Genomic DNA, 27898 nt, shown 5'->3' with positions numbered 1-27898 from the left:
TTTGTTCTTCAGGTTCCAAGTTGCTCCCATCCTGAACACTGCACGGGCTTTAGAAGGACTCATTTTGTGAGCCTGACTTGAAATCTACAACTTGCCTGGAAGAGGGGGAAAGGCAAAGAATCAACCAAAAGTCTATATTCAGGATCTAAGCTTCCTTTCTTTAGTCTCAATTCAGACCCACTTTTCATAGTCACTTTCATTTTCCTTTATTAGAGCCCCTATTCGTGAGTCAAACTTATCTTTCCTTCTTTAGTGGTAAGGAATGCTTCATCTAATGGCAACATCATATCATGGATGGAAGTGTATTTTTCATCAAAGGTATTATAATCTGGTTCAGTGAAATTATTAAAATTAAGAGAATTTATCAGGGAAGTGATAGATAAATTCAGAAGAATTGTGTTCAAAGAGGTTACAGGCGTGGCAGACCTCTCCTGCCGCCTGCTGCTCCCCTCAGCAGTGTACCTTGGTCTATCTGCCTGCTCTGCTCCCTGCTATCTCTGGTAAATCCTCTCACCCTCCCGCGCCTCTGGCCTATACCCTAGCTCTTGTATAAAAATAAATAACTCTTTAAAAAAAAATAAAAAAGGTTACAACTGTATGTCTGAATTTTGGATGGTCTTGGCCTTTTTTGGGGGGTAACTTTTTAACATTAGAAGGTTTAGTGGATATTGGCAACTGATCAAACGTGAAATATGAAAGAACTTGAACACATGTCTTACGTGAAAGGAAAACAAATGTTGACGTCACCTTATCACGCCAAAAATATACATATTTTTAAAGCCAAATTGGAATCTAGCTTTAATTCACGAGAAACAACTTACTAGAATTATATCAAGTGAATAAAAGAAAAGCCTATCGCAAGAGCGCCCGGATAGCTCAGTCGGTAGAGCATCAGACTTTTAATCTGAGGGTCCAGGGTTCAAGTCCCTGTTCGGGCGTCTGTAGCTTTTGCACATTTACAGCTTACTAAATATTTTCTATTAGCAAAATTATAACACTGAAGCAAACTTCTTTTTAAATCGAACACAATTATCTCAGTATTGATTTCAGAAATTGCTAGAAGTTTGTTCTCACGGAAAGAAAGTGTAAAATCCCGAAACTTTTCGGAGAGTATACGCAGGTTTACGCAGGGTGGTTTCCCAGCAAGAAGTTTAGTTTTTTCAGATTGCTAATAATAAAGGAAACCAAAAACAAAACGTGAAAAACAGAGGTAAAGATAAGCGCCCGAACAGGGACTTGAACCCTGGACCCTCAGATTAAAAGTCTGATGCTCTACCGACTGAGCTATCCGGGCCCTCACGCCGAAGCTCCCCTACTGTAATGCCTTACATAAGAATGAGACGCCTGGTGTAACCGCTTCCGCGCGCCGCTGCTCGAGAGTTCGCCGTAAACCAGACAACGCTCGCGGCTCCTGAGTCCGGGAAGAGGAGGCGACGCCGCGCGCCTCCCAGCCGCGTCACGAGCAGCGCCGGAGAGTCATGTGCCCAGTAACCTCTCATGGCGGCCTCTGATCCAGGGTTGAGAGAAAGGCGAAGTCTACCACGTTGGGAACTGCAGTGACACGAGGACTGTCTGATTATTGGGAGCAGCGCGCACATCAGCTCCAGCCTCCTCGGCGGCGGGGGAATGAACAGCTGGAGGGAGAGCACGAGTGCGCAGTTTTGCAGCTAACGGGGTTGAACTGTGCGGTTAGCCGCGGAAGACGGATTCTGTCTGGGGCCAGGAGCTTCCCCTGTAGGTCTCCTGCAGGCATCTGCGTCATTTTAAATGACGCAAACCCTGAAGGGGTCTCCAGCCTTGGGGCGCAGCCTGCAAAGCCGGAGACGGGACCGGTGCCGGTGCCCGCACACGGGGCTTTACTGACCTCGCCGCCCACAGTTCTTTCCCTCCGCGGCCTCCGGGGCCTGAGCGCGGGCCTGCGCCCCCCCTCCCGCCCCCCGGCCTTGACAGTTACCCTCGGTGGGGTTTAGAGTGGGGAGTTAAGGGGGTTTTGTTAGATGATGTTCCTTTTCTTCCTGCCGTTTTTAACTGACTTAAACTGATTACTCTGGTCCAGCAATTCCACTTTTAGGAATTTGTCCTAAAGAAATAATTTGGGATGTTTGAACAGACCTGACCCCGCGAGAGCTCGTCATGGTATTTTAATTGGAAAAAAATGGAAGAGACATAACTAACTATATAAATTATGGTACAGCCTTATTATGGAATGTTATGCATCCATTACTAATGTCTGGAACCATACAACTTGAGAAAAATTGCAAAATATTGTTAAAATTAGGAAATATTTCAAAACAATTTTTTTTTAATTGGCTGAATGTATGTACAATATAAGGATAAATGCTTCTGCAATGTTTGGGTTCTGAAGTTAGGTACCTTGTTTGAGTCCTCACACCACATGGGATTTGGAGTAAGCTACTTGGGTGAAATAGTACATGGGTCTATGGAAGTTGTTTAGAACAGTGTGACATATAATAAGAATGTATGAAGTCACAAAGACAATGCAATGATGTAACAAGAAAAGCTTCTATGGATTCTGCTCTATCATTCTTTCACCCTTTCCACCTTTCAACAAGGCTTAACATATTTGACTGGTGTAGAGGGAGATACAGAGAAATGACAGAGAACAATATTAGATTAATTCTGGACAAAAAATGAATAGCTTTTTCTCTTAAATAGCAGGGAACTATCAACAGTTTGGCTCACTAATGTTCTACCTAACTACCCAGGTGCTTCACCAACCTTCTCCCTTTGCAAAGCAGCAGAGGCAGCTCTCCTTGTCGCTCTGCTGCCCACCTATGACTATGCAGGCATCTCTCCTAACTAACCTGTCCCTTTCAGGGGCTGCTCCTTCTGCCCATGTGTGTTTGTGCAAGCATCCTTTACTTCCCTTCCCTTTTTATAACAAACCTGACCTTTTGAATATTAAAAAAAAAAACCCTCTGATTCTATACTATTTATTTATAGCAGCATTCAAAATCCTTCACATCCTTCTTTGCTAGGATTCCATGTCAGCACCTTTTAATAGAAATATGATGCAAGCCATGTATCTACTTAAAATTTTTCCATTAGCAATATTAAAAAAACAAATAAGGGCCTCCCTGGTGGCACAAGGGATTAAGATGCAACCTATGAAGCTATCCACTACCTCTGCAGCACCAGTTCAATCCCCCACCAGGGAGATACCCACATGGCGCTGCAGACCTCTCCTGTCTGGACTGCTTCTCCCTTCAGCAGTGTATTTCAGTCAATCTGCCTGTTCTGTTCCCCACTCTGTCTCTGGTGAATCCTCTCATACTCACCCCCGCCACACCTCTGGCCTGTACCCCAGTTCTTGTATGCATAAATAAATCAATCTTTTAAAAAATAAAATAAAAAACAAAATTATTTTATTAATATTTTATTGTACCCAATATATCCAAAATATTACTATTTTTATGTGCAACCAACATAAAACACTGAGATATTTTACATGATTTCTTTCATACCAAATTTTTGAAATCTCATATGTACTTTACATTTATAGTACATCTTTTGGACAGGAGAGTTTCAAGTCACATGTGGCTGGTAACTCTCATTTTGGACAGTGTGATTTAATACATAATCAAATCTTCCACTTCAATCAAAGTGGACTCTTCTCAGTTGTCAGATTATGTCTTCTAATTCCTCATCTTTTTCTTCTCTTCACTATTTATGCCTTGCTTCTTCTTCAAATGTTCCCCATCTCTGCCTTTTGAAATCATATTAGTTTTTTAAGGTCCCACTCAAATGATACCTTGTCTATAAAACTCGCAATAAGAAGGAAAGATTAATTCCAGAAACTAGACTGACATTCAGTTTATGGTCACATTACTCAAATAGAAAAAATAAAACTGGATCTTTATGCTGTGCACAAAAATCAATTCCAAGTGAGTTAAAGGCCTAATGTGAAAAGAAAATCTTTAGAACTCTTAGGAGAAAATATATGAAAGTATCTTTATGACTCAAAGACATAAAGATATGTCTTCTAAATAATATACAAGAAGAATCTTCTAAATAATATACAAAAAAAGAAATAAGATACACAGAAAATAATCAATTTGACTTAATTAAAAACTTCTGTTCATTGAAAGAAAACATGAAAAAGCGAAAACAAGCTCTCTCTCTCTATATATATATATATATATTGTGAAACTTATTTGCAATGCATGTAATCAAGGATTAAAAGATTGATATTCAGATTATAAAGAGAACTTTTACAAATCAAAACCAAAATACAAACAAGGGCCTTCCCAGTAGGCGCAGCAGGTTGAGCACAGCGCTGTGAAGCTGTCCGCAGCCTCTGCAGTGCGGGTTTGACTCCTGGCTGGCCAGGGAGATGCCACATGGCGCAACAGACCTCTCCTGTCTCTCCGCTGCTCCCCTCAGCAGTGTATTTCAGTCTGTCTGCCTGTTCTGCTCCCTGCTCTGTCTCTGGTGAATCCTCTCACCCCCCCACCTCTAACCTGTACCTCAGTTTTTGTATAAAAATAAAACAAATCTTAAAAACCAACCAACCAACCAACCAACAAAAAACCAAAAGACAAACAATGCAACAGGAAAATGGGTAAAAGAACTCATAGATGAGAAACAATAAATCAATAAATATGGAAAAAATCAACCTTGTTAATAATCATGAACATATACATTAAGCCATCATGAGAAATCATTTCACATCTCTCAGATTGTTTTTTAAATAATCTGATAATACCAAGGATTGGCAAAGGTGTGGAGCAACAGAACACACTCCTGTTACTCTGGAGAGTGCTTTGTCATGATCCAATAGAGTGGATAATGTATATGTGACTTTACTCTCTACAACACACAAAAATGGATCTTCCATATGATCCAGCAATTCCACTCCTACGTATCTACCCAAAGAACACAAAAACATTAATTCAAAAGAACACCTGCACCCCCATGTTTATTGCAGCACTATTTACAATAGGTAAGCTGTGGAAACAACCCAAATGCCCCCAAAATAGATGTCTGGATCAAGAAGATGTGGTATAAATACACAATGGAATATTATTCAGCAATCAAAAGATAAGCTCATGCAATTCACAGCAACATGGATGGAGCTGGAAGGGATCATGCTCAGTGAAATAAGCCAGAAAGAAAAATACTGGATGGTATCACTGATAGGAGGAATGTAGAGGAACCAAATATGTGATTAGGAAAAAAAATTAATTATAATAAATTAAAAATCAAAATTAACAAGCAACTATAAACCAGAGACATTCTGCAGGTGGGGAGAAGGGAGTAGGATCAAAACAGGGGTAGGAAGAGCACAAGGGACTATGATGATGGTACATGGGTGAATGGGTGGTGGGAATTTCACAGGAACTATAACTGAGATGAGAAAGCAAGCATACATTGTACAAAAATGAAGAGTGATATAAAAAATATATAAAATAAGGGCCTCCCTGGTGGTGCAAGGGGTTAAGCACAGCACTATGAATCTATCCGCAACATCTGCTGCACAAGTTTGATCCCTGGCCAAGGAGCTACCCACATGGTACAGCAGACCTCTCCTGTCTCCCCGCTGCTCCCCTCAGCAGTGTATTACAAATTGAAGATCTGTGTAACTTTCTGGTTTCTACAAATAGACTAAACTCAGATTTACTGTCTTTTTATTCAGTAGTTTGTGAGTCTAGTTCTAAGAGAAGGAAGTGGTGACCATTAAGTCACTTATGAGTATGTTAAGCCAATTTCATTTTCTTTTTTGGTAAGGTTATTTGACTGGTAAAAGATATTATAGGCATGGCTTATTTTCTTTCTTTTTTTTTTTTAAGATTTATTCATTTATGCATACAAGAGCTGGGGCACAGACCAGAGGTGTGTGTGTGGGGGGGGGGGTTGAGAGACAGAATGGGGAACAGAACAGGCAGATTGACCAAAGCACACTGCTGAGGGGAGACAGGAGAGGTCTGCTGCGCCATGTGGGTTGCTACCTGGCCGGCCCAGGATGGAACTCATGCTGCAGAGGCTGTGGACTGCTTCATAGTGTGGTGCTTAACCCCTTGCGCCACCAGCGAGGCCCAGACATGGTTTATTTTCATTATAGCATGTAGTTTGATGAAGTTTTATGAATTCCTTTAGAAAGGATAGAGAAATGTTGCCAAATGTTGACCACTAATATGTGGGATCATTGGAGGTTTAAGAAAAACACTGGAAGGGGCCTCCCTGGTGGTGCAGCGGTTGAGCGCTGGGTTGCGAAGCTGCCCGCGGCCTCTGCAGCGCCGGTTCGATCCCCGGCTGCTCCCCGGCCACCGGAGGAGGGTCCCACATGGCGCGCAGACCTCTCCTGCCGCCCGCTGCTCCCCTCAGCAGTGTACTTCGGTCCTTCTGCCTGCTCTGTTCCCCGCTCTGGCTCTGGTGAATTCTCTCACCCTCCTGCGCTTCTGACTGTACCCAGTGCATGTATAAACAAAACAAACAAACAAACAAATAAATAAATAAAACATGCCTCTATAAATAAAAAAAAATAAAAAAAAATTAAAAAAAAAAAAAAGAAAAACACTGGAAGATGAATGATTTTCATGAATCAGGTGTCAACTCTAACGAGAAAAAGTTCTATTCTTAACCATGTCTCATTCAACTTATTTATGAAGGCTTTAAATGATGATAAATATGTTGATAAAAATTTTGCAGAATGCAAAAGTGAATTAATCTCTCTCAGCCTTTCAGGAGAGGCTAACTGCAGTCCATGCATCACTACACTTACCACATTCTTTGATCTGGACAGTCTGACTCCTCCACTAGACAGATTCCAAGTCTTCTAGGTTTGGAATCCTCTACCTTGGTGCTTGGCACATAGTAGGTATTCAACAAATATATGTCCATCTTAAACAAGCTTAATTGCAAGGAGGGATCATAATTCAAAAGTTCAGGATACAGTAGGAAGGGATCCAAGCTAACCTGAAACTATTTAAAAGAAACAAATTCCTGTTTGGGAATTTTTAAAAAATTAAAATTAACTGCACAGGTGAAAGAGTTGACAGTGGTTCGCCTAAAAGAGCACCTCCGTCCCCCTCCCCCCTTTATTTTTTTGAGAGGAGTGGTTGCTGACTTAAAGCTCTCTGGAAACAACTGTGAAAAAAGAAGTTTCTTCAGCTTATTTACAGAACTCTGAAACTCTCAGCGACAGAAATAGAGGAAGGTGCGATATGCAAATTAAAGGAGTTCACTGCCCCATTTTTATTTGCCTGAGACCGTGTGTACCTCAAAACCCCACATTTTAAAAGGGACAAATGGGTACTTGTTCAGAAGATGGTGACTAGGTGGCAGGGGGCTTGAAGCCGTGCCAAATAGAAATAGCTGGAGACTCTGACGGGATTTTTTAGTTTGTAGAAAATCAAACCGGGTTAGGGATGGTTTATGCTAGCTGTCTTCAAATAACCGAACAGACACTACTCAGTTCTCCAAAGAGGAGAACTATAATCACTAGAAATTGCAAAGTAACATTATCTCTGCTCAGGACTCCCTCTAACTTGTAGAATCTCCCTGAAGTTAAACGGAATGAGGTATTTAGGGGCGGTAATGCCGCTTGGTCCCAGCAAGAGTTCGAAGAGAGTCAGCCCGACAGGTTTGAAGGTACTGTTAGGGGGAAAAGGATGTCCCAAAGCTAATTCCATATAGGCTTTGTGGACTCCACCCCCACCTAGGAACTCCAAATCCCATCATCACCAAAGGAAGGTGGCTGGGACCTGAGGGTGGGGTTAAGCAGCCAGGTGGGTATAATAGGCAGACAGTGGGCTTTGGGGACCCCCCATTTTGGCTCTCCGCCAGCTCGCAGCGCCCGGCCAGCTCTGAGAGTGACTTTGGGTTTCCAGGTCGTCGGATCGGGTAGGACATTTTCCCTATTTTCATTTTTCCTTTTCCTTTTCTCTTGTAAATAAACCTTTTATTAACCCTTTTGTGTGCGCCTGTAGTGGAGTATTCATAAGTCCCTTTATTTTATTTATTTATTTATTTTTATAGAGGCATGTTTTCTTTCTTTGTTTGTTTTTTTGTTTATACATGCACTGGGTACAGTCAGAAGTGCGGGAGGGTGAGAGAATTCACCAGAGCCAGAGCAGGGAGCAGAGCAGGCAGAAGGACCGAAGTACACTGCTGAGGGGAGCAGCGGGCGGCGGGAGAGGTCTGCGCGCCATGCGGGACCCTCCTCCGGTGGCCGGGGAGCAGCCGGGGATCGAACCGGCAGCGCAGAGGCCGCAGGCAGCTTCGCAACCCAGCGCTCAACCGCTGCGCCACCGGGGAGGCCCCATAAGTCCCTTTAAAGCGCGCGGGTGAGGACCCACAGCCAGGAACCCGGTTAATATCGGGGTTGCTCTATAACAGTACTTTTATATTGCGAAAGCGTAGACTAGAGGACCCCATTTCATCGTGCTTTGCTCGTTTGGCATTTCCCATGACATCTTGCAGTCGCCCGGTGTCTACTAGTCTGATCTCCCCCAAAAGCGCCCACGCTGCGTTTCCGCTCTTCAGCCTCCTGTGGGGAGTAAGAGTAAGTTAACACCGAGGAACTGAGGAGAGGCGCTTTTCTGAAGGACGCCTCTGATTACCCTCTCGGGTTTTTCCTCTCCCAGTTTTGCGATCTCCTAGGGCACGTCTACAAAGGCCTCAAGGCCCCGCGAGTACTCAAGATGCTCGCGCCTGAAACCTTACAACTCCTCGTCACCCACGCTCTGCGACTCTCTCTCCGGACCAGCCTCTACTCTATGGTAGGAGAGCGCGGCCGGTCTAACTCTCTAGCCCTCCAGTTGCCCTATCGATGCTTTCCGGAGGCCTCACCGGAAGCGCTTGTGAGGAGCGTTGGAGAAGCCGGAAGTTGCGCCTTCTTTCCTCGCCGTTTCAAAATGCGGTTGAGGCCTTGAGGCCTCGGGGCCTGTGACTGACGCCCCCTGTCCCGCGCTTGGCGGGGGAGCGACTCATGGAGCGGCCTTAAGGTGTGGCTCTGGACTTAAGCCGGCGGGGGGCCGGGGGGCGGGGAGTGGGAGCGGGCGGCGGCGCGGCCGTCTCCGCGGGCGGAAGGAGCTTGCGGGTGTGTGGCGGCGTGGGGACGGGTGCGCCGGGCGGAAGAAGGGCTGGGGGCTGGATTAGAGGAGCAGCCCCCCAGGAAGATGAAATGGAGGTGAAGTGACGTGTCACCTATTCAGCTACCGGGCTCCAAACCTAAAATCGAAATATTGGTATTGACGATGTTTAATTGGACGCAGAATTGGAGGAATGTTGAGGCACTTGGGAGGAAAAAAGGTTGCGAGAGAGGGAAGCGGGGAGAATGACATTGGGGTGTCTCTCGAGAATCTCGGAGCTGCGGGTCATCTGTCTCAGAGACCCTGAGGGCTCGTTTGAAGAAAGCTCCTTTGTGGCCACGCCCAGGCTTCCCAGGCAGAGTATCAGGAGATGGAGCTCAGGAATGTGTGTTTCTGTCATCAGCTTCCCGTTTGGTTTTTTTTATCCCACGAAGCTTGAAAACCGCTGTTTTGAGGGGGAGGTCTGTGTTGCGAAGTCCGTGGAACAAAAATCTGTCAGAGACTTTACTTCTCAGTTTAGGTTTATTCCTCTTCTTCCCTCGTACATTCTGATGCGAAAAAGTAATTTGAAACATAAATTTTTATTTCATGATAAGCACTGGTTATGATCATAACTTTTTTTTATTAATAGAGGCATGTTTTATTTTTTTATTTTATTTTGTTTTGTTTTGTTTATACATGCACTGGGTACAGTCAGAAGCGCGGGAGGGTGAGCGAATTCACCAGAGCCAGAGCGGGGAGCAGAGCAGGCAGAAGGACCGAAGTACACTGCTGAGGGGAGCAGCGGGCGGCAGGAGAGGTCTGCGCGCCATGTGGGACCCTCCTCTGGTGGCCGGGGAGCAGCCGGGGATCGAACCGGCGCTGTAGAGGCCGCAGGCAGCTTCGCAACCCAGTGCTCAACCGCTGCGCCACCGGGGAGGCCCTGATCATAACTTTTTTAATAGTTAAAAAAAGTGCATACCTGTTTGAGAAAATGCACACAGTATAGAAGTATGTAAAGTTAACTGTCCATCTTTACTAACCTTTTATCTCTTGCAGTTAGCTACTTTATATTTATTTATTTATTTAATTTTATATTCCCCATACAATTGCACCCCCCTTATTTTGGCTCCAATCCCTCCTTTCCCTGCCCCCCCCCCATAGTGTGTCTCTGGTTTATAGTTGTTTGTTGACTTTGATTTTTTCTGTCTTATAATATTTTTTCTATTTTTATGCATAACGTTTTAAAACAACATTGGGATCATTTTGTATGTATTCTTCTGCATCTTAAATTTTTCAAATATCAATGTCATGGACAGCTTTCCATAAAGCATACATACTAAACTTAGTGTTTTTTTGTTTTTTTTTTTTACAAATCATACTTTAAAGACTTGCATAATATTGCATTACAGGATTATACAATAGTTTCTTTAATCAGTTCCCCCTTGGTGGATTTTTAGGTTGACTCCTGACTTGGTTGTTTTGCAAACTGTGCTGGAGTTTACTCTTGCTACACACTTATTCTTTGTAGGTGTGTAGTAGGCTTGGTAAGAACTAAAAGATCTGAAAAGTAGTTTCTTTATTAAAAGAAAAAATCTAATCATTTCTGTGTAGTTGAGGGAGAATCAGACAGTAGTTTTTAATAGAGATCCCTAGGGCTCTAAAGAATTGGTAAAAATGATTAGTTCTGCTAACTTCTGATAAGTTATTGTTTTGTGGGTCCAGCACGCTTCTTTTGCATGCCCATGTCAGCTAGTCCTTTGCTCCTTAAGTGCTCTGAAAAAACAAGGTATTTTGCTCTACCTTGGGATATTCCTAGTTCTATATTATGGGAGAAGTAGTGAAATTGGTTTTTCTTTCAGTAAATACACCTCTTCTGAGGAAGGGCCCTTTTGAATACAGCAACAGAAAATAGCAAAAAGGGCTTTCTGCTTTCATTTAAAAGCAGACAAATTCTTCTCAGTTTTCTTTACGTATCCCTAGGGTTTATTAATTGGAAAGAAACTTATTCAGAGAGTTAAAGCAATGACACTTAATCTTTTAATAGGACTGAAGTATTTTCTAAGAGGGCTAGATTTTTCAAGATACTATAGATAAACACAATATTTGTGATTTTCTCATTTGGTATATACATTCAATAAAGTAACTAAAAGCTGTTTTTTCAATTCATATTTTTTTTCTGTTTATCCTGCTTTTAAAATGAGATAATTTAAATCATATCACGGATATATCATTTTACCTTTAAATATGCCAGAATGTATATCTTATCAGGTCAGGATTAAAAAAAAAAAATGATTGCCATGCATTCAGTTAATCGTTTCTAATAGTATCTGCTGTATATTACATCATTCAAAATTTCCTGACTGTTTAGAAAAATATGACATTTTGCACATGGCTTGCTTGAATCCAGACTTGAACAGGAATACACACTGTATTAGGTTTATTATATTTTATGTTTTATTTATTTTTTAAAGATTTATTTATTTATGCAAGCACTGGGTACAGTCAGAAGCGAGGGAAGGTGAGAGAATTCACCAGAGCCAAAGCAGGGAACAGAACAGGCAGACTGACTAAATACACTGCTGAAGGGAGCAGCAGGCTCAGCAGGGGAGGTCTGTACGCCATCTGGGCCCCTTGCTGGCGGCCGGGAATCGAACCGGCGCTCCAGAGGCTGCGGGCAGCTTTGCAGCCCAGTGCTCAACCACTGCACCACCAGGGGAGGCCCTATTTTATATTTTAAAAAGATTTATTTTATTTATGCATATAAGAACTGGGGTGTAGGCCAGGGGTACGGGTAGTGGTGGTGGTGAGAGAATTCATCAGAAAGAGTGGGGAGCAGAACAGGCAGATCCACTGAAATACGCTGCTGAGGGGAACAGTGGGCAAGACAGGAGAGGTCTGCTGTGCCATTTGGGTCAGCTCGTTGGCTGGCGATTGAACTTGTGCTGAAGTGGCTGCAGATAGCTTCATAGTGCTGAGTCTGAGCTGCTTGCACCACCAAGGAGGCCCTTAGGTGTGTGTTTTTAAGTCTCTGTAACAATCTCCTTAGTTCAACTCTCCTACCCAACCGAAGTCCTGTATGAGTATTAGGTACTTTCCTCTACCCTTCGTTTTCCCTGCAAACATGTAGTTAGTTAGATCTGAGGTTTGATTAGATTTTAATATATATTTTTTGGATCAAGAATATTGCATAGGGCTTCCCTGATGGCGCAAGGTTTAAGTTGCAGCACTATGAAGCTGTAGAAAGCCACTGCAGCACGAGTTCGGTCCCCAGCCAGGGAGGTGACCCGCATAGCGCAGCAGACCTCTTCTGTCTCTCCGGTTGCTCCCCTCAGCAGTGTATTTCAGTCAGTCCGCCTGTTCTGTTCCCCACTCTGTCTCTGGTGAATCCAGCTCTGGCCTGTAATCCAGCTCTGGTGTACATAAATGAATAAATCTTTAAAAGAAAAGTTTTTTAAAAAAAAAGGAAAAAAAAGAATATTTCATAGGGGAGGTACTGGGTGCTTCTTATACTTCACATCAGAAAGTGTATGATGTGTGATTGACATTTTTAGAGGTAAGTTTAGTCAGTGGGTCAAGTGCTTAATCCTACTGCATATGTGTTAAAATCTCCCCTTCCCCCTCTATCAGATGGTTTTAACATCTAATAATGATTGTTGAGGAGATGACATTTAACCTGAGACTGGAATGTTTAGGATGAGTCAGTCTTGTACTGAACTCACTCTCAGTGCTCCTAGTGAGGGGACACTGTGCAAAAGCCCTGAAGCAGGAAGCAGAGGCCCTGGTAGAGAAACCAAAATGTCAGGGTGACTCAGGAGCAGGGGGAAGACAGTGCGGCTGGAGGGCTGGACTGTTTCTCTTGAGGACAGCAGTAAGCTATTGTGCAGGGCGGGCGCGGTGGACTTGCTTTTTTGTTTTGGTTTGTTTTTTGAATCCTGCCTATAGTGTGGAGCTTGGATTGAGAGACCAGTTAAGAGTCTATTGCTACTTCTTGAAGTAGTCAAGAAGTAACACATTTTGGTTTGGGGAAATGGTCACAGAGAGAAAGAGAAGGGATGGTTTTAAAATCTCCAGGGTCTGGTGATGTGATAAGGGGGAGGAGGGAGTCAAGATGAATCCTAACTTCTGGTCTGCGTGACTGAATGTAACTACCCACTGGCAGCAGGGTGTAGTGGAAAAATGATAAACTTTAGGCTTGGGCAAGTTATTTACTTCTTTAAGCCTTTAGTTTTTTCTTTTAAGGAGCAGATAACAGTACCTAATCCTTCCTATACTCAGAGGGATTGCAAGTAGAAGAGGGACAAGATTTCTCTATTTCTCACACATGTCCTTGAACAAAGACTCTGTTCATGATGTTTTCCCTCTCCTTTTTCTCAGCATTCTCCCATTTACAAGTCCTTCCACTACTACTTCACTCTGTCTTACTCTTCCTCTGCCTTGCAAGTAACTTGTGAGGTTTAAATTTTCAGAGTTGCCAGTCCCTATTATAATGCTCCTCTTTCTACTCGAATGCTGAATTTGTGTGACTATTGCCTCCTTTCCCCAGAAATCATTCTTGAACTATTAAAAAAAATGCTATGGGAAACAAATGGGTGTGTTTTGAACTGGGGTGTGTGTGTGTGTGTGTTTCCTTTGGAGGTGTGGGTATTGACCTCTAGGACAGGAGTTTGCCTGGCGCCGCTGTAGAAGAAGAAAACCATGGGGAAGGGAACTGTTGGACTACTGTTTTAGTTTCTCATCTCCCTCATTATCTTGAAATTACCTTTTTCTACTCTTGCTGTCACCAGAGCCCTAGTCCTGCTCTCCTCAGGAGTAAATCAGGGTGTTGTAGGAGTCTCATCTTGTCGAGAAAAACAAGCAATGACACTCTTGTACTGAACTTCCTCAGTCACTTTGTCCCTTATCCTCTTATACCTTAGGTCGCTCCAAGTCCCTATTATGATGCCTCTTCTCCCTGAGGAACAAAGGTGAATGTTTGATTTCAGTGGCGATTGTATGGGGTATAGAGTGACTGATGTTCTGGAGCTTGCGCTTGCCACTTTTTCATTTCCTACCTTGCTTCATCTTACTGCAACTGATGTGAGTTGGAATCTAGTCTTCTTCCACATGGTTTGCCTGTCAGAGTAGCTGCTGTTCTCCAGGAAAAATAACACAAAGACAGTTGAAGAGCACAGAAATAATTTAACAGACCAACATTTTAATGTTAGACTGGTAGTTATCATAAAAGAAACAGGGCGGGCCTTCCTGGTGGTGCAAGGGGTTAAGCACCACGCTATGAAGCAATCCGCAGTCCGCAGCCTCTGCAACGGCCGGCCAGGGAGCAACCCACATAGCAGCAGACCTTTCCTGTCTCGCCCGCTTCTCCCCTCAGCAGTGTATTTCAGTCACTCTGCCTGTTCTGTTCCCCATTCTGTCTCTGGTGAATCCTCTCTCCCCCCCCCCCCACAACATCTCTGGCCTGTACCCCTGTTCTCGTATGCATAAATAAATATTTAAAAAAAAAAGAAACAGGGAAATATTAGCAAATATCCTTATTGAAATAAGCAGGGATGAAGAATATCAAGCATAGGGCCTCCCTGGTGGCACAAGGGGTTAAACACAGCATTATGAAGCTATCTGCAGCAGACCTCTCCTGATTTGCCTGCTGTTCCCTTCAGCAGGGTATTTCAGTCAGTCTGCCTGTTCTGTTCCCTGCTCTGTCTCTGGTGAATCCTCTCACCCTCTCACACATCTGGCCTGTACCCTGGTTCTTGTATAAATAAATAAATAAATCTTTAAAAAAAAAAAAAAGAACCCTATCAAGTGTATGCTAGCAATTTTGAAAACAAAATGGAAGCAGAAACAAAAATTTTGAATATATTTGAATTAGCATTACAATTTGTTTTTTTATTTTATTTCTTTTTTTTTTTTTTAAGATTTATTTATGCATACAAGAACTGGGTACAGGCCAGAGGTGTGGGGGGGGGGTGAGAGGATTAACTGGAGACAGAGTAGGGAACAGAACAGGCAGTTTGACTGAAATACACTGCTGAGGGGAGCAGCAGGCAAGTCTGGAGAGGTCTGATGCACCATGTTGGCTTCCTGCTGACTGTTCAGGATTGAAATCTTGCTACAGAGGCTGCGGACAGCCTCATAGGCAGCGTATTAACCTCCTGCGCCACCAGGGAGGCCCAGCATTCAATTTTGAATAATATTTATTAAAGAAGTTAAAATTGTGAGGGCCTCCCTGGTGGCACAAGGGGTTGAGACGTAACCTGTGAAGCTATCCACAGCTACTGCAGCACAAGTTCGATCCCTGGACAGGGAGCAGCCCACATGATGCAAAAGACCACTCCTGACTTGCCCGCTGCTCCCCTCAGCATTGTTATTTCAGTCAACCTGCCTGTTCTGTTCCCCATTCTGTCTCTGGTGAATCCTCTCACCCCCCACACCTCTGGCCTGTACCCCAATTCTTGTAATGCATAAATAAATAAATCTTTTTAAAAAGTTAAAATTGTGATTAAAAATCTTCCCACAAAGAAAACACTGGCTTTTATCAGTTTTGCAGGTGGATTCTACCAATCTTTCAAAAACCATAACATCTCCATTTTGTAGTTTTCAGACAGTAAAATAATAGGTACTACTCAAAAATTCATTCTATTAGGCCTGATAGCCCTAACATCAAGATGAGACAAAAACAGTAGACAATTGCAGACCCATTTCATTTACATAGATTTAGGACCTAAGCAAAATAATTAGCAAATCAAAATTAACAGGTTATTAAAAAAGGGTAATACCCAGAAACCAAGTTGGGTTTATCCTAGGTATATAAGGATTTAATGTTTTTTTTTTTAAGGATTTATTCATGCACACAAGAAGTGGGGTACAGGCCAGAGATGTGGGGGGTGAGAAGATCCACCAGAGACATGGGGAACAGAACAGGCAGACTGACTGAAACACACTGTTGAGGGGAGCAGCAGGCTAGACAGGAGAGGTTTGCTTTGCCATGTGCGTTGCTCCCTGGCTGGCTGGGGATTGAACTTGTGCTGCAGAGGTTTTGGATTGCTTCACAGTGTGGTGTTTAACCCCTTGCGCCACCAGGGAGGCCCTGTAAGGATTTAATATTTAGAAAATCCATAAATCCAAAATTCACATTGATTAAAAGACAAAAATGATCATCTCAGTAAATAAAGAAAAAGCTCTTTATAAATCACTCTTACAGTCTTATTTAATGAGGAAAAAGAGGGAGACTTCTAAGCTAATAAAAGAGTAGCTGTTTAAAAAAAAGCAAATATGTTGTAGGGAAACAATGAGAGCACTTCTTTTAAAGTCAGAGACAAAGAAACCTGATATATATTCAACATTGCATTGATAGTCCTAAGTACTAAGACAAATAGAAGAAATTAGAGGCACAAGAATTAGGAAGAGGGAATAAAATTCTGTTACCTGCAGATGATAGGATCATTTACATAGAGAACAATGATTTGAAAAAATAGGTTAATAGAAATAATTATGTGAGTTTTTGCAAGAGAACTAGATATAAGATTAATGAGTCATTTGTATTTCTTTACGTAGGCACAAACCACTAAAAATCAATGAAAGAGAAGGCATGATCGTGTCATAACTATTTTAGAAATTACTGTAATGCAGTGGTACTAGCCCTCTAAGGAGAATGTTCAGGAACTGCAAGGAACACTGCTAAGATATTAAATAAGTCTTTAATAAGTAGAAGAATATATCATGTTAATGAATTAGAGAACAATTTGATTTGCATTATAAATGTAATATTCAAAATCCCAACAGGGATTTTCATAGAACTTGATGATACTAAAATTTATATGGAAGAGTTAAGGGACCAAGCATAGCTAGTCACTTCTTAAAAGGAACAGGGAGGGGAAGATTGCCATACTGGATAGCAAGACTCACAGGAATTAAGACAGCGTGGTGCTGTGTAAACACAGAAAGGTTGATCAGTGGAATAGAGTAGAGAACTCTGAGGTGCATATAAGGGAAATTTGATAAATGACAGAGGTCATGGTCCAGAAAGGTATTGTTAAATTGAGCTGGGAAAAATGACCATTGAAATGGAAAGAAAAAAGTGACACTTGTGTAAAATCTCTAAAAAGAAAAATAAGTCAGGTCCAGATGGATTAGGATTTAAATGTCATAAAAGTTTAAAAATTTTAGCAGGCCTTCCTGCCAGTCTTAGTAAAAAGTATAGGTAAACATAAGACCTTGGGTGGGGCCTCCCTGGTGGCGCAAGGGGTTAAGCACCACACTATGAAGCAATCCACAGCCTCTGCAGCACGAGTTCGATCCCTGACCGGCCAGAGAACAACCCACATGGCACAGCAGGCCTCTCCTGACTCGCCCTGCTGTTCCCCTCAGCAGTGCTTTCAGTCCTTCTGCCCGTTCTGCTCCCCACTCTGTCTCTGGTGAATCCTCTCACCCTCCCACGTCTCTGGCCTGTACCCCAGCTCTTGTATAAATAAATAATTTTTTTTTTTAAAAGACCTTGGGAAATAAAAGATTACTTAGCTAGACCAGCTGGAGGTCATTGACTAAAAAAAAAAAAAGAGGTGATAAATATAAATTTGATATGTGTAGAATTAAGTTTTTTGGGCCTCCCTGGTGGCGCAAGGGCTTAAGACGCAGCCACAGCAGCATGAGTTGGATCCCCAGCCAGGGAGGTGACCCACATGGCACAGCAGGCCTCTCATGTCTCACCTGCTGTTCCCTTCAGCAGTTTATTTCTAGTGGATCTGCCTGTTCTGCTCCCCACTCTGTCTCTGGAATCTTCTTACCCCCTGCATCTCTGACCTGCACCGCAGCTCTTACATCCATAAAAAAATAAATCTTTAAAAAAAAGAATTAAGTTTTTGCTCATAAAAACGCCTTCTGGAAAATGCAGATTACAAATTGGGAGAATATGTTAGTAGAACACCCAGTTGACAAAGAGCTAATATTAAAACTCTGTAAAGAACTACTGTAAGTAAGTATAACAAAATCAATTAGAAAATGTGTAAAAGACACAAACATCTATCACAGATGAAATACATGTGGCTGACAAACATGTAAAGACAGCATCATTAGCGATCAGGGAAATATAAATCAAGGTCATACCTATTTGGCAAAAATTAAGTTTTATGATACCAAATTTTCAAGGAGAGGTAGATTGACAGAATATCTTATACATTCTGAGAGAATTATAAATTGGTACAAATATTTAAATTGAATTCCGTATTAGATTTATATATGGGGGCCTCCCTGGTGGTGCAAGGGGTTAAGACGCAGCACTATGAAGCAATCTGCAGCCACTGCAACACGAGTTTGATCCCGGACCAGGGAGGTGACCCACATGGAGCAGCAGACCTCTCCTGCCTCTCCTGCTGCTCCCCTCAGCAGTGTATTTCAGTCAATCTGCCTGTTCTGTTCCCCACTCTGTCTCGGGTGAATCCTCTCACCCCCCCCCCCCACTTTTGGCCTGTAACCCAGTTCTTGCATGCATGCATAAATAAAATGTTTTATTTTATTATTTTTTTTTTTATAGAGGCATGTTTTTATTTATTTATTATTTATTTGTTTGTTTGTTTTTGTTTATACATGCACTGGGCACAGTCAGAAGCACGGGAGGGTGAGAGAATTCACCAGAGCCAGAGCGGGGAGCACAGCAGGCAGAAGGACCGAAGTACACTGCTGAGGGGAGCAGCGGGCGGCAGGAGAGGTCTGCTCGCCATGTGGGACCCTCCTCCGGTGGCCGGGGAGCAGCCGGGGATCGAACCGGCGCCGCAGAGGCCGCGGGCAGCTTCGCAACCCAGCGCTCAACCGCTGCGCCACCGGGGAGGCCCTAAATAAAATGTTTTAAAAAAAAAGACATATATGCTCTGACCCAGGAATTTCTCTCGTAGATATGCCCAAGAGATACTTTTTGCACATGTACATCAAATAACATGTATAAGAGTGTTAATAGTGAAATATTTATAAGAGTGAAAACATAGAAACAACTCAGATGTCCCATCATACACTAGGATGTTATATGGCAGCCAGGATAAGTGAAAAATGAAATAAAAGTATGCTATTATATGAGTGAACTCTAAAACATTCCACTAAGTGAAGTAATTCAGACACAAAGGACAAATGCTGTATAATTATTGGAGGTGCCTAGAATAGGCATATTCATTGCGTCAGACCATAGAATAGTTCCCAGGGTCTTGGGAGAGGGATACTGCAGGGTTATCGTATAATGAGTACAGAGTTTCAGTTGAGGGTGATAAAAATGGTTAGTGGTGATGGTGAACAACATTGTAATGTACTTACTGTCACTGAATTATATACTTAAAAGTAGTTAAAATGGTTGATTTTTAAAAAAACATGCGTACAAGAACTGGGGTATAAGCCAGAGGTATGGGCAGTGGGGGGCGGGGGGCGGTGAGAAGATTCACCAGAGAGTGGGAAGCAGCACAGGCAGATCTACTGAAACACACTGCTGAGGGGAGCTGCGGGCAAGGCAGGAGAGGTCTGCTGTGCCATGTGGGTATCTCCCTGGCCGGGGATCACTTGATAGCACTGTCTTTAACCCCTGTGCTACCAGCGAGGCCCAAAAATGGTTAATTTTTACTGCAGTTCAGTTTTACAGTGACATGGTGGTAGAAATTAATTATAGTGATATAAAAATCACTGAAATATCACTAACATACTTGTGGGATTTTTTTAAAGCTGAAAGCAACTAAACCAAAAATATGTACTTTTTAGGATTCCATTTTGAGGTAGTGAAATGCATAAAAAATGGGAAGAAAGAAAATGAAAACAGGATTCAGGATGATTGTTGGGAGAGGCAGAGGAATGTGGTGGGGGTATATATATGATTAAGTATAGATCATTGTCAAAATCTTAATTTTTTTTAAAGATTTAATTATGCATACAAGAGCTGGGGTACTGGTCAGAGGTGTGGGGGGTGAGAGGATTCACTAGAGACAGAGTGGGGAACAGAACAGGCAGATTGACTGAAATACACTGCTGAGAGGAGCAGCGGGTGAGGCAGGAGAGGTCTGCTGTGCCATGTGGATTGCTTCCAGGCTGGCCGGGGATCAAACTCGTGCTGCAGTGGCTGTGGATAGCTTCATAAGTTGTGTCTTAACCCTTGTGCCCCCCAAATCTTAGTTTGTGGGTGCTAATATTGCACTGTTAAAAAGAATCAAGTAGAAGCAGGTCATGTTTGGGCCTCCCTGGTGGTGCAAGAGGTTAAGACGCAACCTAAGAAGCTATCTGCAGCCACTGCAGCATGAGTTTGATCCCCGGCCAGGGAACAACCAACATGGTGCAGTAGACCTTTCCAGACTTGCCCACTGCTCCCCTAAGCAGTGTATTTTGGTCAGTCTGCCTGTTCTGTTCCCTACTCTGTCTCTGGTGAATCCTCATCCCTCACACCTCTGGCCTGTACCCCAGTTCTTGTATGGATAAATAAATCTTTTTTTTAAAAAAAGCAGGTCATGTTTGAATGAACAGTGATAATATGTCTTGAAGGAAAGGATTGTAATCTAATACCTAAATAGGGTCTTCAGAATTCTTCTGAGTTTGAAATCTTGACCCCCAACAATTTGCTATGTGATTTTAGGCAAATAACATTTCTTTTCTTCTCTTGCCTCGCCTGTAAAATAAACATAATGCCTATACCATAGGATTATTTAAGTATTAAATAGGTTAATATGTATGCAGGTACAGAGTAAGCTCTATATAAGTGTGCCTTTGTTTTGATTATCTAATGCTATGTAATAAACCACCCAACAATGTAATGAGTGAAAACAACACCACCACTAACCATTCTGTAGACTGAGATGAATCTTCTCAATTGTGGTCTGTCCTGCAGTAGTCAGGTGACAGGTTGGGCTAGAATAGCCAAGATGTGTGGCCCCTGATGGCCAGAAAGCTAAGCTAAACTGGACAATTGATCCTTTCCATATATTCTTTCTGCATGGTTTCCAGGTAGAGTAGACAGAAAGCAAGGGCTTTCACAAGCATAAAATTTGAAGCTGCCAGACCTGGGATTGGCACATTATCACTTCTGCTGCATTCTGTTGATTAACATATGTCACAGTACCAGTTGGGGGATATGGTTCATTGGGTGTCCTTTTTGTAACCATCCTGTTATTTCTGGCCATTATGCGCTCTATATGTATATAATTGTCAGTTTAGGCACTGGGGTGTATTATTGATTAGTTAATGCAAGCCCCTGTCTATATTTGCATCTGTATTTTACTTGATAATTAAAAATGTGTGGTGTGTTATTTGGTAACAAGGACCATGAAGAAAAACAAAGCAAGGAAAGAGATAGGAAAGATTGTGGTTTGGGAGTTGCAGTTTTAAAAATGGGTGGTCATGAAGGTTTCCTTTCTAAACTGATACTTGAGCAAAGACAAAAAAGAGGAAGTTAGGAGTTAGAGGGCCAGGGGTGGGAGCTAAAACCTTTAGGAGGCTAATACAGTTAAGAGATGGTGTAGTGCCAGCAAGGCACAGAGCAGGATCTCCATGACCAGGGCACAAAGGTAAAGGAGAGTCCTGGAGCCCTCGGTGCCTTTTCAGGCTTTTATTGGGATTTCACCAGGTACACAGCAGGTGGGGTGGCAGGGGGTGCAGGGGTGGGGGTGGTGGGGGCAGGAAGCTGGCAGGCCTTCTAGCCCCTAGCGAATCATCACTCTTTCTGGGCTCTCTGGTGTTCTCTCGTGGTCTAGTTCTCTCTCTTCTGTTTCTCTTTATGCTCTCTCACTCGTTCCCCTTCTGGTGTTCTACTGGCCTCCTAGTGACACCGCCCTTAAAAGCCCAGTCTCAGCCCAGGTGTACCCACCTCCGTATGCCCACACATGCATTCAGGACCACATCGTTAACTCTACAGGAAGACTACGCAACTTGTAGGTTTGGGGAGATCAGGATTGGTTTTTTATTTATAAGGTTTGAAATGTCAGTTGAATGCTCCTTCCACCCTCTATGAGATGTGGCTTATTCATAAATTTCACTGATTGTTTATTGTCACCTTTGTTAGAAAAAGGTGTGAAGGTAACTTTGTTAGGGACCTGGAGGCTTTGCAGAGGTTCTGACTCATTGTAAAAGAATTTAACGAGGGCCTCCCTGGTGGTGCAGGGGTTAAGACGCACCCTATGAAGCTGTCCACAGCTACTGCAGCACGAGTTTGATCCCCAGCCAGGGAGCTACCCACATGGAGCAGCAGACCTCTCCTGTGTTGCCCGCTACTCCCCTCAGCAGTGTACTTCGGTCAGTCTGCCTGTTCTGTTCCCCACTCTATCTCTGGTGAATCCTCTCATCCCCTGTATCTCTGGCAGGTACCCCAGTTCTTATATGCATAAATAAATAAATTTTTAAAAAAGCAGTAAATATAAGTATGTTTAAAAAAAAGGAATTTAACGAGACCACACACTATAATCCAGACAAGGCTATGGTAGACTTAAGCTTGAACACAAGGAAGCGGTGCTGAAAAGGGACCCTTCCAGGCTGACTCTACAAAGGGAGCTAGGGGGTGGTGAGAGGATTCACCAGAGACAGAGTGGAGAGCAGAACAGGCGGATTGACTGAAATACACTGCTGAGGGGAGCAGCGGACGAGACAGGAGAGAGAGGTCTGCCATGCCATATGGGTCAGCTCCCTGGCTGGGGATTGAACTTGTGCTACAGTAGCTGCTGATAGCTTCATAGTGCTGATGCTTAACCCCTTGTGCCATCAGGGAGGCCCCTAGGGAAGGATTTTTGAAGGATTTTTGAAGGATCTAATCAGGGTGGACTGCACTAAAGCATGTGCAGAGGGTAAGTTTCAACTGAATGGGCAATTCCATGTGTAAGGAAGTGATACTCAGGCTTTTACGTCTCTAGCCCCTGTGGCTATCTCCTGCGGCCTTGAATGCAGGAAGTGCTTGGGAGCTGGCATCCCTGATGGTGGACACCTGGAGTATGGTGTGGGCCTGTGTAAGTGGGCACACCTGAGCTTGGAGGCTGAGGCTATAAGGGCAGTGTCAAACAGAAAATGGCTGTGCTGGAGAACGTTGAGAAGACGAGCGACGGCTGCTAAAGGAAGAGACCATGAGATGACACCAGAGAGAGCCCAGAGAGAGTCAAGATTTGCGGGGGGGCTGGGAGGCCTGCCAGCCTCACTCTGTGCATGGCTGCTGGCATTGCAGTGGGTTCCACACTTCATATATCACATGTCACTTTAGCATCTTAAATCTCCAACCAGGGCCGCGCTATGAGACCTCGGTCACTCTAGGTCAGGTTTTTCCATCATCTGTATGGCCAGGGCCCTCGGCCGTCCCCTCTTTCCAGGAACTTGTGAAACAGTCGTTTGTCAGGATATCGCACCATTTGTCTAAATGCGTCACCTGTCGTCAGTCTAATGGCAGAGGTTATGTAAACAAGATGTTAGGCCATGACCTGCCACCTCGAGATTTAGTCCACTTGTTTAAACTGAATGTTGGGCGATTCCATGTCGGCTTGAAGTGTTTGTTTTTATACATTTCAGAAAGGACAGGTTTATCAGGAAAAGGCGAAAGAGGCACCAGCATAGTTACAGGCGGACAGGAAAGCTGCTGTCAGCTCGAAATGTCACACTTTCATATTGTCTCAACTCTGTAGCTCTTTTTCTGGAGAAAAGTTAGAAGTGAAAATTTTAATTAAATCTTACCCTTTCAATTCATGTTCTCTCTTCCCTTGATCATATATGTCTGCTGTGGTTTTTGTAGAGTGCAGGGTCCTTGGGTTCACTCTGGGAGAGGTATCCCCAGAGCTCCCGTTTCAGCGGCACGCGGCGAGTTCCCCAGGCGAGTTTCTCCACGAGATAGAGACAGTAGTTATATTTGAAGAATAGGTTTATTAGGGAAAGGGAAAGGGACAGGTTTGCTCTAAGAGGCCTGCATGGTTGCAGGCGAGCGGCCTTGAGGAGAGTGGCCTCCGCTGAGGTCAGTGAAGAGATGTCCCGGCATGGAACAGGTCACTGTTAGCCAGAAAGCTGCTGCCCTGCGGAGGGTGAGAGTTGGTGAAAAGAAGCACCTGCATCGTCACAGGTGGGCAGTGGGAGTGTAACAGGGTGGTCCCCAGGAAAGGGGGAGTTTCCCTGCCCCACCCAAGGGAGGGTGGAGCTGAGCAGGAAGAGGAGAAGCTGCAGAGGAGACTGAGGAAGGAAGCAGGATGGAGCCAGAAGGAGACCTGGAGGAGGCGCATGGAGCCTAGAGACACGTGAAGAAACTGCGCTTGTCTTTTGGTTGTGGACTGGGTGACACAGATGTGGGTGAGACCCGTGGGGAGGGGACAATGGCAGCTTTTATCTTGATGTTGGTTTTGCTCTTTTCCTTCCGGGCTTGTCTGGTTGTTTGTGACCCTTTTCTGTGGGTCACCACTGGAAGATGCTTTAGACTTGTAGCAGGCTTTGGGGCCTTGTTCTGGGCCGATCCCATATGGATGGACTTTTACCCACGAGGGGACGGGTAACTTTGGGTGCTTCATTTAGAAACTGAAAGGTCCATGCAGGGGCCGGAATGCAAAAGCCTACCCGGAAGCCCACCTGGGGGGCAGGAATGCGGATGCCTGCCTGGAGGACTCAGGCAATGAGCCTCCCCCCTCCCCCTACGAGTCTCATCTCAGACAAAGAACCTCTACCTGCCCTACAAACTTTTCCCGCCGTAGGAGCCCAACTACCCACCTGACCTCTCCCCACCCTATAAAACCCTGCTTCCCCCTAACAACGTGCACGACTCCACTGACCCCCGCCTTGGGTCTGTGAGGTCCACCCGGGGCGCAATAAACTTTCCCTCCCTTTGAGAAATGTAGCCTGGCTCTCCTTTTCTTTACTGCGCCAAACCTTTCAGAAACTAGACTCTTTGCTTTACCTGTATTGTTTCCTACTTTTATTAAAGATCCTTCCCATTAAAGTCTCATGTGTTTTGTGTTGATGCGGTGGATGGCAGAACCCATTTAGAATAGGCAGGTTTGTGGGGTTTGGGCTGCCCCTCTCCCTGCCCTATAACAGGAGTGCTGCCCCGAGCCTGTGCAGAGACTGCACTGATATAGTCCTCTTCTCTTTGGGAGGGGTCACTGCTCCGTGGAGTAGCCTGCTTGTTGCTGATGTTGGGTAACAGGCAAAACTAGAAGGGGACCAGAGATTCCAGGGTGGGCCCACTCTCCATATCTTTATCCTCAGGCCTGTGCTCTACTCCCTGTAGCATCTGATTGTTATAGGACAGGGAGAGGGGCAGCCCAAACCCTGCAAACCTGTCTATTCTAAATGGGTTCTGCCATCCGCCGCATCAACACAAAACATATGACACTTTAATGGGAAGGAACTTTAATAAAACTAGGAAACAATACAGGTAAGGCAAAGAGTCTAGTTTCTAAATGAAGCACCCAAAGTTACCCGTCCCCTCGTGGGTAAAAGTCCATCCATATGGGATCGGCCCAGAACAAGGCCCCAAAGCCTGCTACAAGTCTAAAGCATCTTCCAGTGGGGACCCACAGCAAAGGGTCACAAACAACCGGACAAGCCCGGAAGGAAAAGAGCAAAATCAACATCAAGATAAAAACTGCCATTGTCACCTCCCCACGGGTCTCACCCACATCTGTGTCACCCAGTCCACGACCAAAAGACAAGCAGTTTCTTTACGTGTCTCTAGGCTCCATGCGCCTCCTCCAGGTCTCCTTCTGGCTCCATCCTGCTTCCTTCCTCCCTCAGTCTCTTCTCCAGCTTCTCCTCTTCCTGCTCAGCTCCACCCTCCCTTGGGTGGGGCAGGGAACCTCCCCCTTTCCTGGGACCACCCTGTTACATGATCCGGCTTGGGTCTCCTGCCTTGTGATTAGACACTGGTGCCTAAGAGTCCAACTGCAACAGGGTGGTCCCCAGGAAAGGGGGAGGTTCCCTGCCCCACCCAAGGGAGGGTGGAGCTGAGCAGGAAGAGGAGAAGCTGCAGAAGAGACTGAGGAAGGAAGCAGGATGGAGCCAGGAGACACGTGAAGAAACTGCACTTGTCTTTTGGTCGTGGACTGGGTAACCCAGATGTGGGTGAGACCCATGGGGAGCGGACAATGGCAGCTTTTATCTTGATGTTGATTTTGCTCTTTTCCTTCCGGGCTTGTCTGGTTATTTCTGGCCCTTTTCTGTGGGTCCCCACTGGAAGATGCTTTAGACTTGTGGCAGGCTTTGGGGCCTTGCTCTGGGCCAGTCCCATTTGGATGGAGTTTTACCCACGAGGGGATGGGTAACTTTGAGTTCTTGATTTAGAAACTAGACTCTTTGCCTTACCTGTATTGTTTCCTAGTTTTATTAAAGTTCCTTCTCATTAAAGTCTCCTATGTTTTGTGTTGATGCGGCGGATGGCAGAACCCATGTAGAATAGGCAGGTTTGCGGGGTTTGGGCTGCCCCTCTCCCTGTCCTATAACAGACAACCTCTATAGCTGGGTTAATGATCATGTTATTCCTCTCGACCCCCACCTCCATGTGTGAGTCAGGTTTTAGTCTCCTTAGGCCTCCCTCCATTCTTTCTATTCTTGTCCTCCATCATGTCCACCTTGGTTTAACCCGTTCTGTATTTAGTTCCTATACTCTTTGGGGTTGGCGTATTTTGAAAACTGCTTTGTCTCATGCTATTTTGACTCTCCCTTGCCTGTGGTCCCTTGCTGGAACGTGCTCCAACTTGTTGCAGAGGTTTTCCTTGCCAGCCTGTTGGAATCTTAAATCTATTAATCCTGTTAATTCCCCCAGTTCTGCATATCTCTTCCAGGGGGTGCTCTTGAGTATTATCTAAGAGGGGAGGAATAATGAAAACCCATCTGATCTCCACTGGGGTGATAATGATTGTAAATTTGACTTTCAGGGCAAACAGTTTACTCATTATCACTGGTGTGGGGGCTGGAGCATTCCCGAACCTGTTTCTGTTTCAGGCTTCACCTGAAGGCAGCATAGGTGGTTCTTACTCTTAATTGTGTGCTTGTGGTTCTTGCAGAATCAGGCAGTGTCAAGAACTTCATCATGGGTGTATTACATTGTGTGGGTGCCCTGATACATTTTTTACTATAACTGCACAGTGGAATGCCAAAGAGAGAATTTTTATTTTAGAAAACATTATTCTTTTCTTTTTAGACTTATTAGCAAACTGCAAATTCTTCACTGCCAAAATGACATCATTTCCCACCTCTGCCCAGTGTTCAACGTCTGACAGTGCTTGCAGGATCTCTCCAGAACAAGTTAATCAGGTAAATCATTTTTAGGCATTTCTATTTTCCTTTAAGTTTTTAAAAATTGAAATGGGGCATGTAACTAAAAATCCTGACTGACTCTAGGATTTTTATGCAGAGCCAAAATGATTATTTTTTAAAATGTCATGCTAGGAAAAGAGTAAACAGTATCAACATCCATAAATTTGAATTGGTCACTGATGAAATATTTGGAGGTTATGGATTGCTCAGTAGTACCTTTTGAAAATTAGCATATTTTAGGGTATGGGTGACTAGTGGAGAATCTGAGGCTGTTAGTTTCCTGTTTTCGTTACTTCACTGTTTTTTAATCAGTTTTAATTATAAGTATGTTAGGGGGAAAGTCCCTTTTAAGTGCACAGGTGAGGACCCACAGCCAGGCAACCCGTTTTATATCAGGGCTGCTCCGTAACAAGTATAGCAAATGTATTCTAAAAAATTACTCTATTTTATCGTGTATTTGTCTGTACATAAAGATTCCTTTGACCACCTCCTCCCTAACTCCAGAGTCCCTTCTCCTTTATCTAACATTGATATTAATTTGGTGTGTCTTGTTCCACACCTTTTTCTCCAACATACAGAAATACATAATTTTGTTACATGTTTTCATGAAGGTTGCACAATGGGTAGTATTGTGTCTTTTAATC

The 27898-nt window shown here is 43.9% G+C and overlaps 1 protein-coding gene and 2 non-coding genes across 8 annotated transcripts in view; 2 read left to right on the top strand and 1 right to left on the bottom strand.

Annotated features, from left to right (window-relative positions):
* The first annotated feature begins 865 nt into the window (after positions 1-865).
* TRNAK-UUU (transfer RNA lysine (anticodon UUU)) lies at positions 866-938 on the top strand. Its single transcript has one exon. It is a non-coding gene; the product is annotated as a tRNA-Lys (tRNA).
* Positions 939-1221: 283 nt separating this feature from the next.
* Positions 1222-1294, bottom strand: TRNAK-UUU (transfer RNA lysine (anticodon UUU)). The gene has a single exon. It is a non-coding gene; the product is annotated as a tRNA-Lys (tRNA).
* Positions 1295-8658: 7364 nt separating this feature from the next.
* The window catches only part of MDM4 (MDM4 regulator of p53), a 42752-nt gene continuing 23512 nt past the window's right edge, over positions 8659-27898 (top strand). For 2 of the 6 annotated variants that reach the window (XM_054689931.1, XM_037495808.2), the window contains exons 1-2: positions 8823-8966; positions 27139-27251. In XM_054689931.1, the coding sequence (XP_054545906.1) occupies positions 27174-27251 (78 nt within the window). In that variant the 5' untranslated portion in view covers positions 8823-8966; positions 27139-27173. Of the gene's footprint in view, positions 8742-8822; positions 8967-13951; positions 14000-27138; positions 27252-27898 lie in introns of those variants that run through there. The other 4 variants (XM_037495801.2, XM_037495802.2, XM_037495804.2 and 1 more) reach the window with 4 other exon arrangements.

Source organism: Talpa occidentalis, unplaced genomic scaffold, assembly GCF_014898055.3.
Source record: "Talpa occidentalis isolate TD23 unplaced genomic scaffold, MPIMG_talOcc4v2.1 talOcc4.8, whole genome shotgun sequence".
NCBI lineage: Eukaryota > Metazoa > Chordata > Mammalia > Eulipotyphla > Talpidae > Talpa > Talpa occidentalis.
Note: the sequence above shows the minus strand (reverse complement) of the source record. Positions and strands in the feature narration are given on the sequence as shown.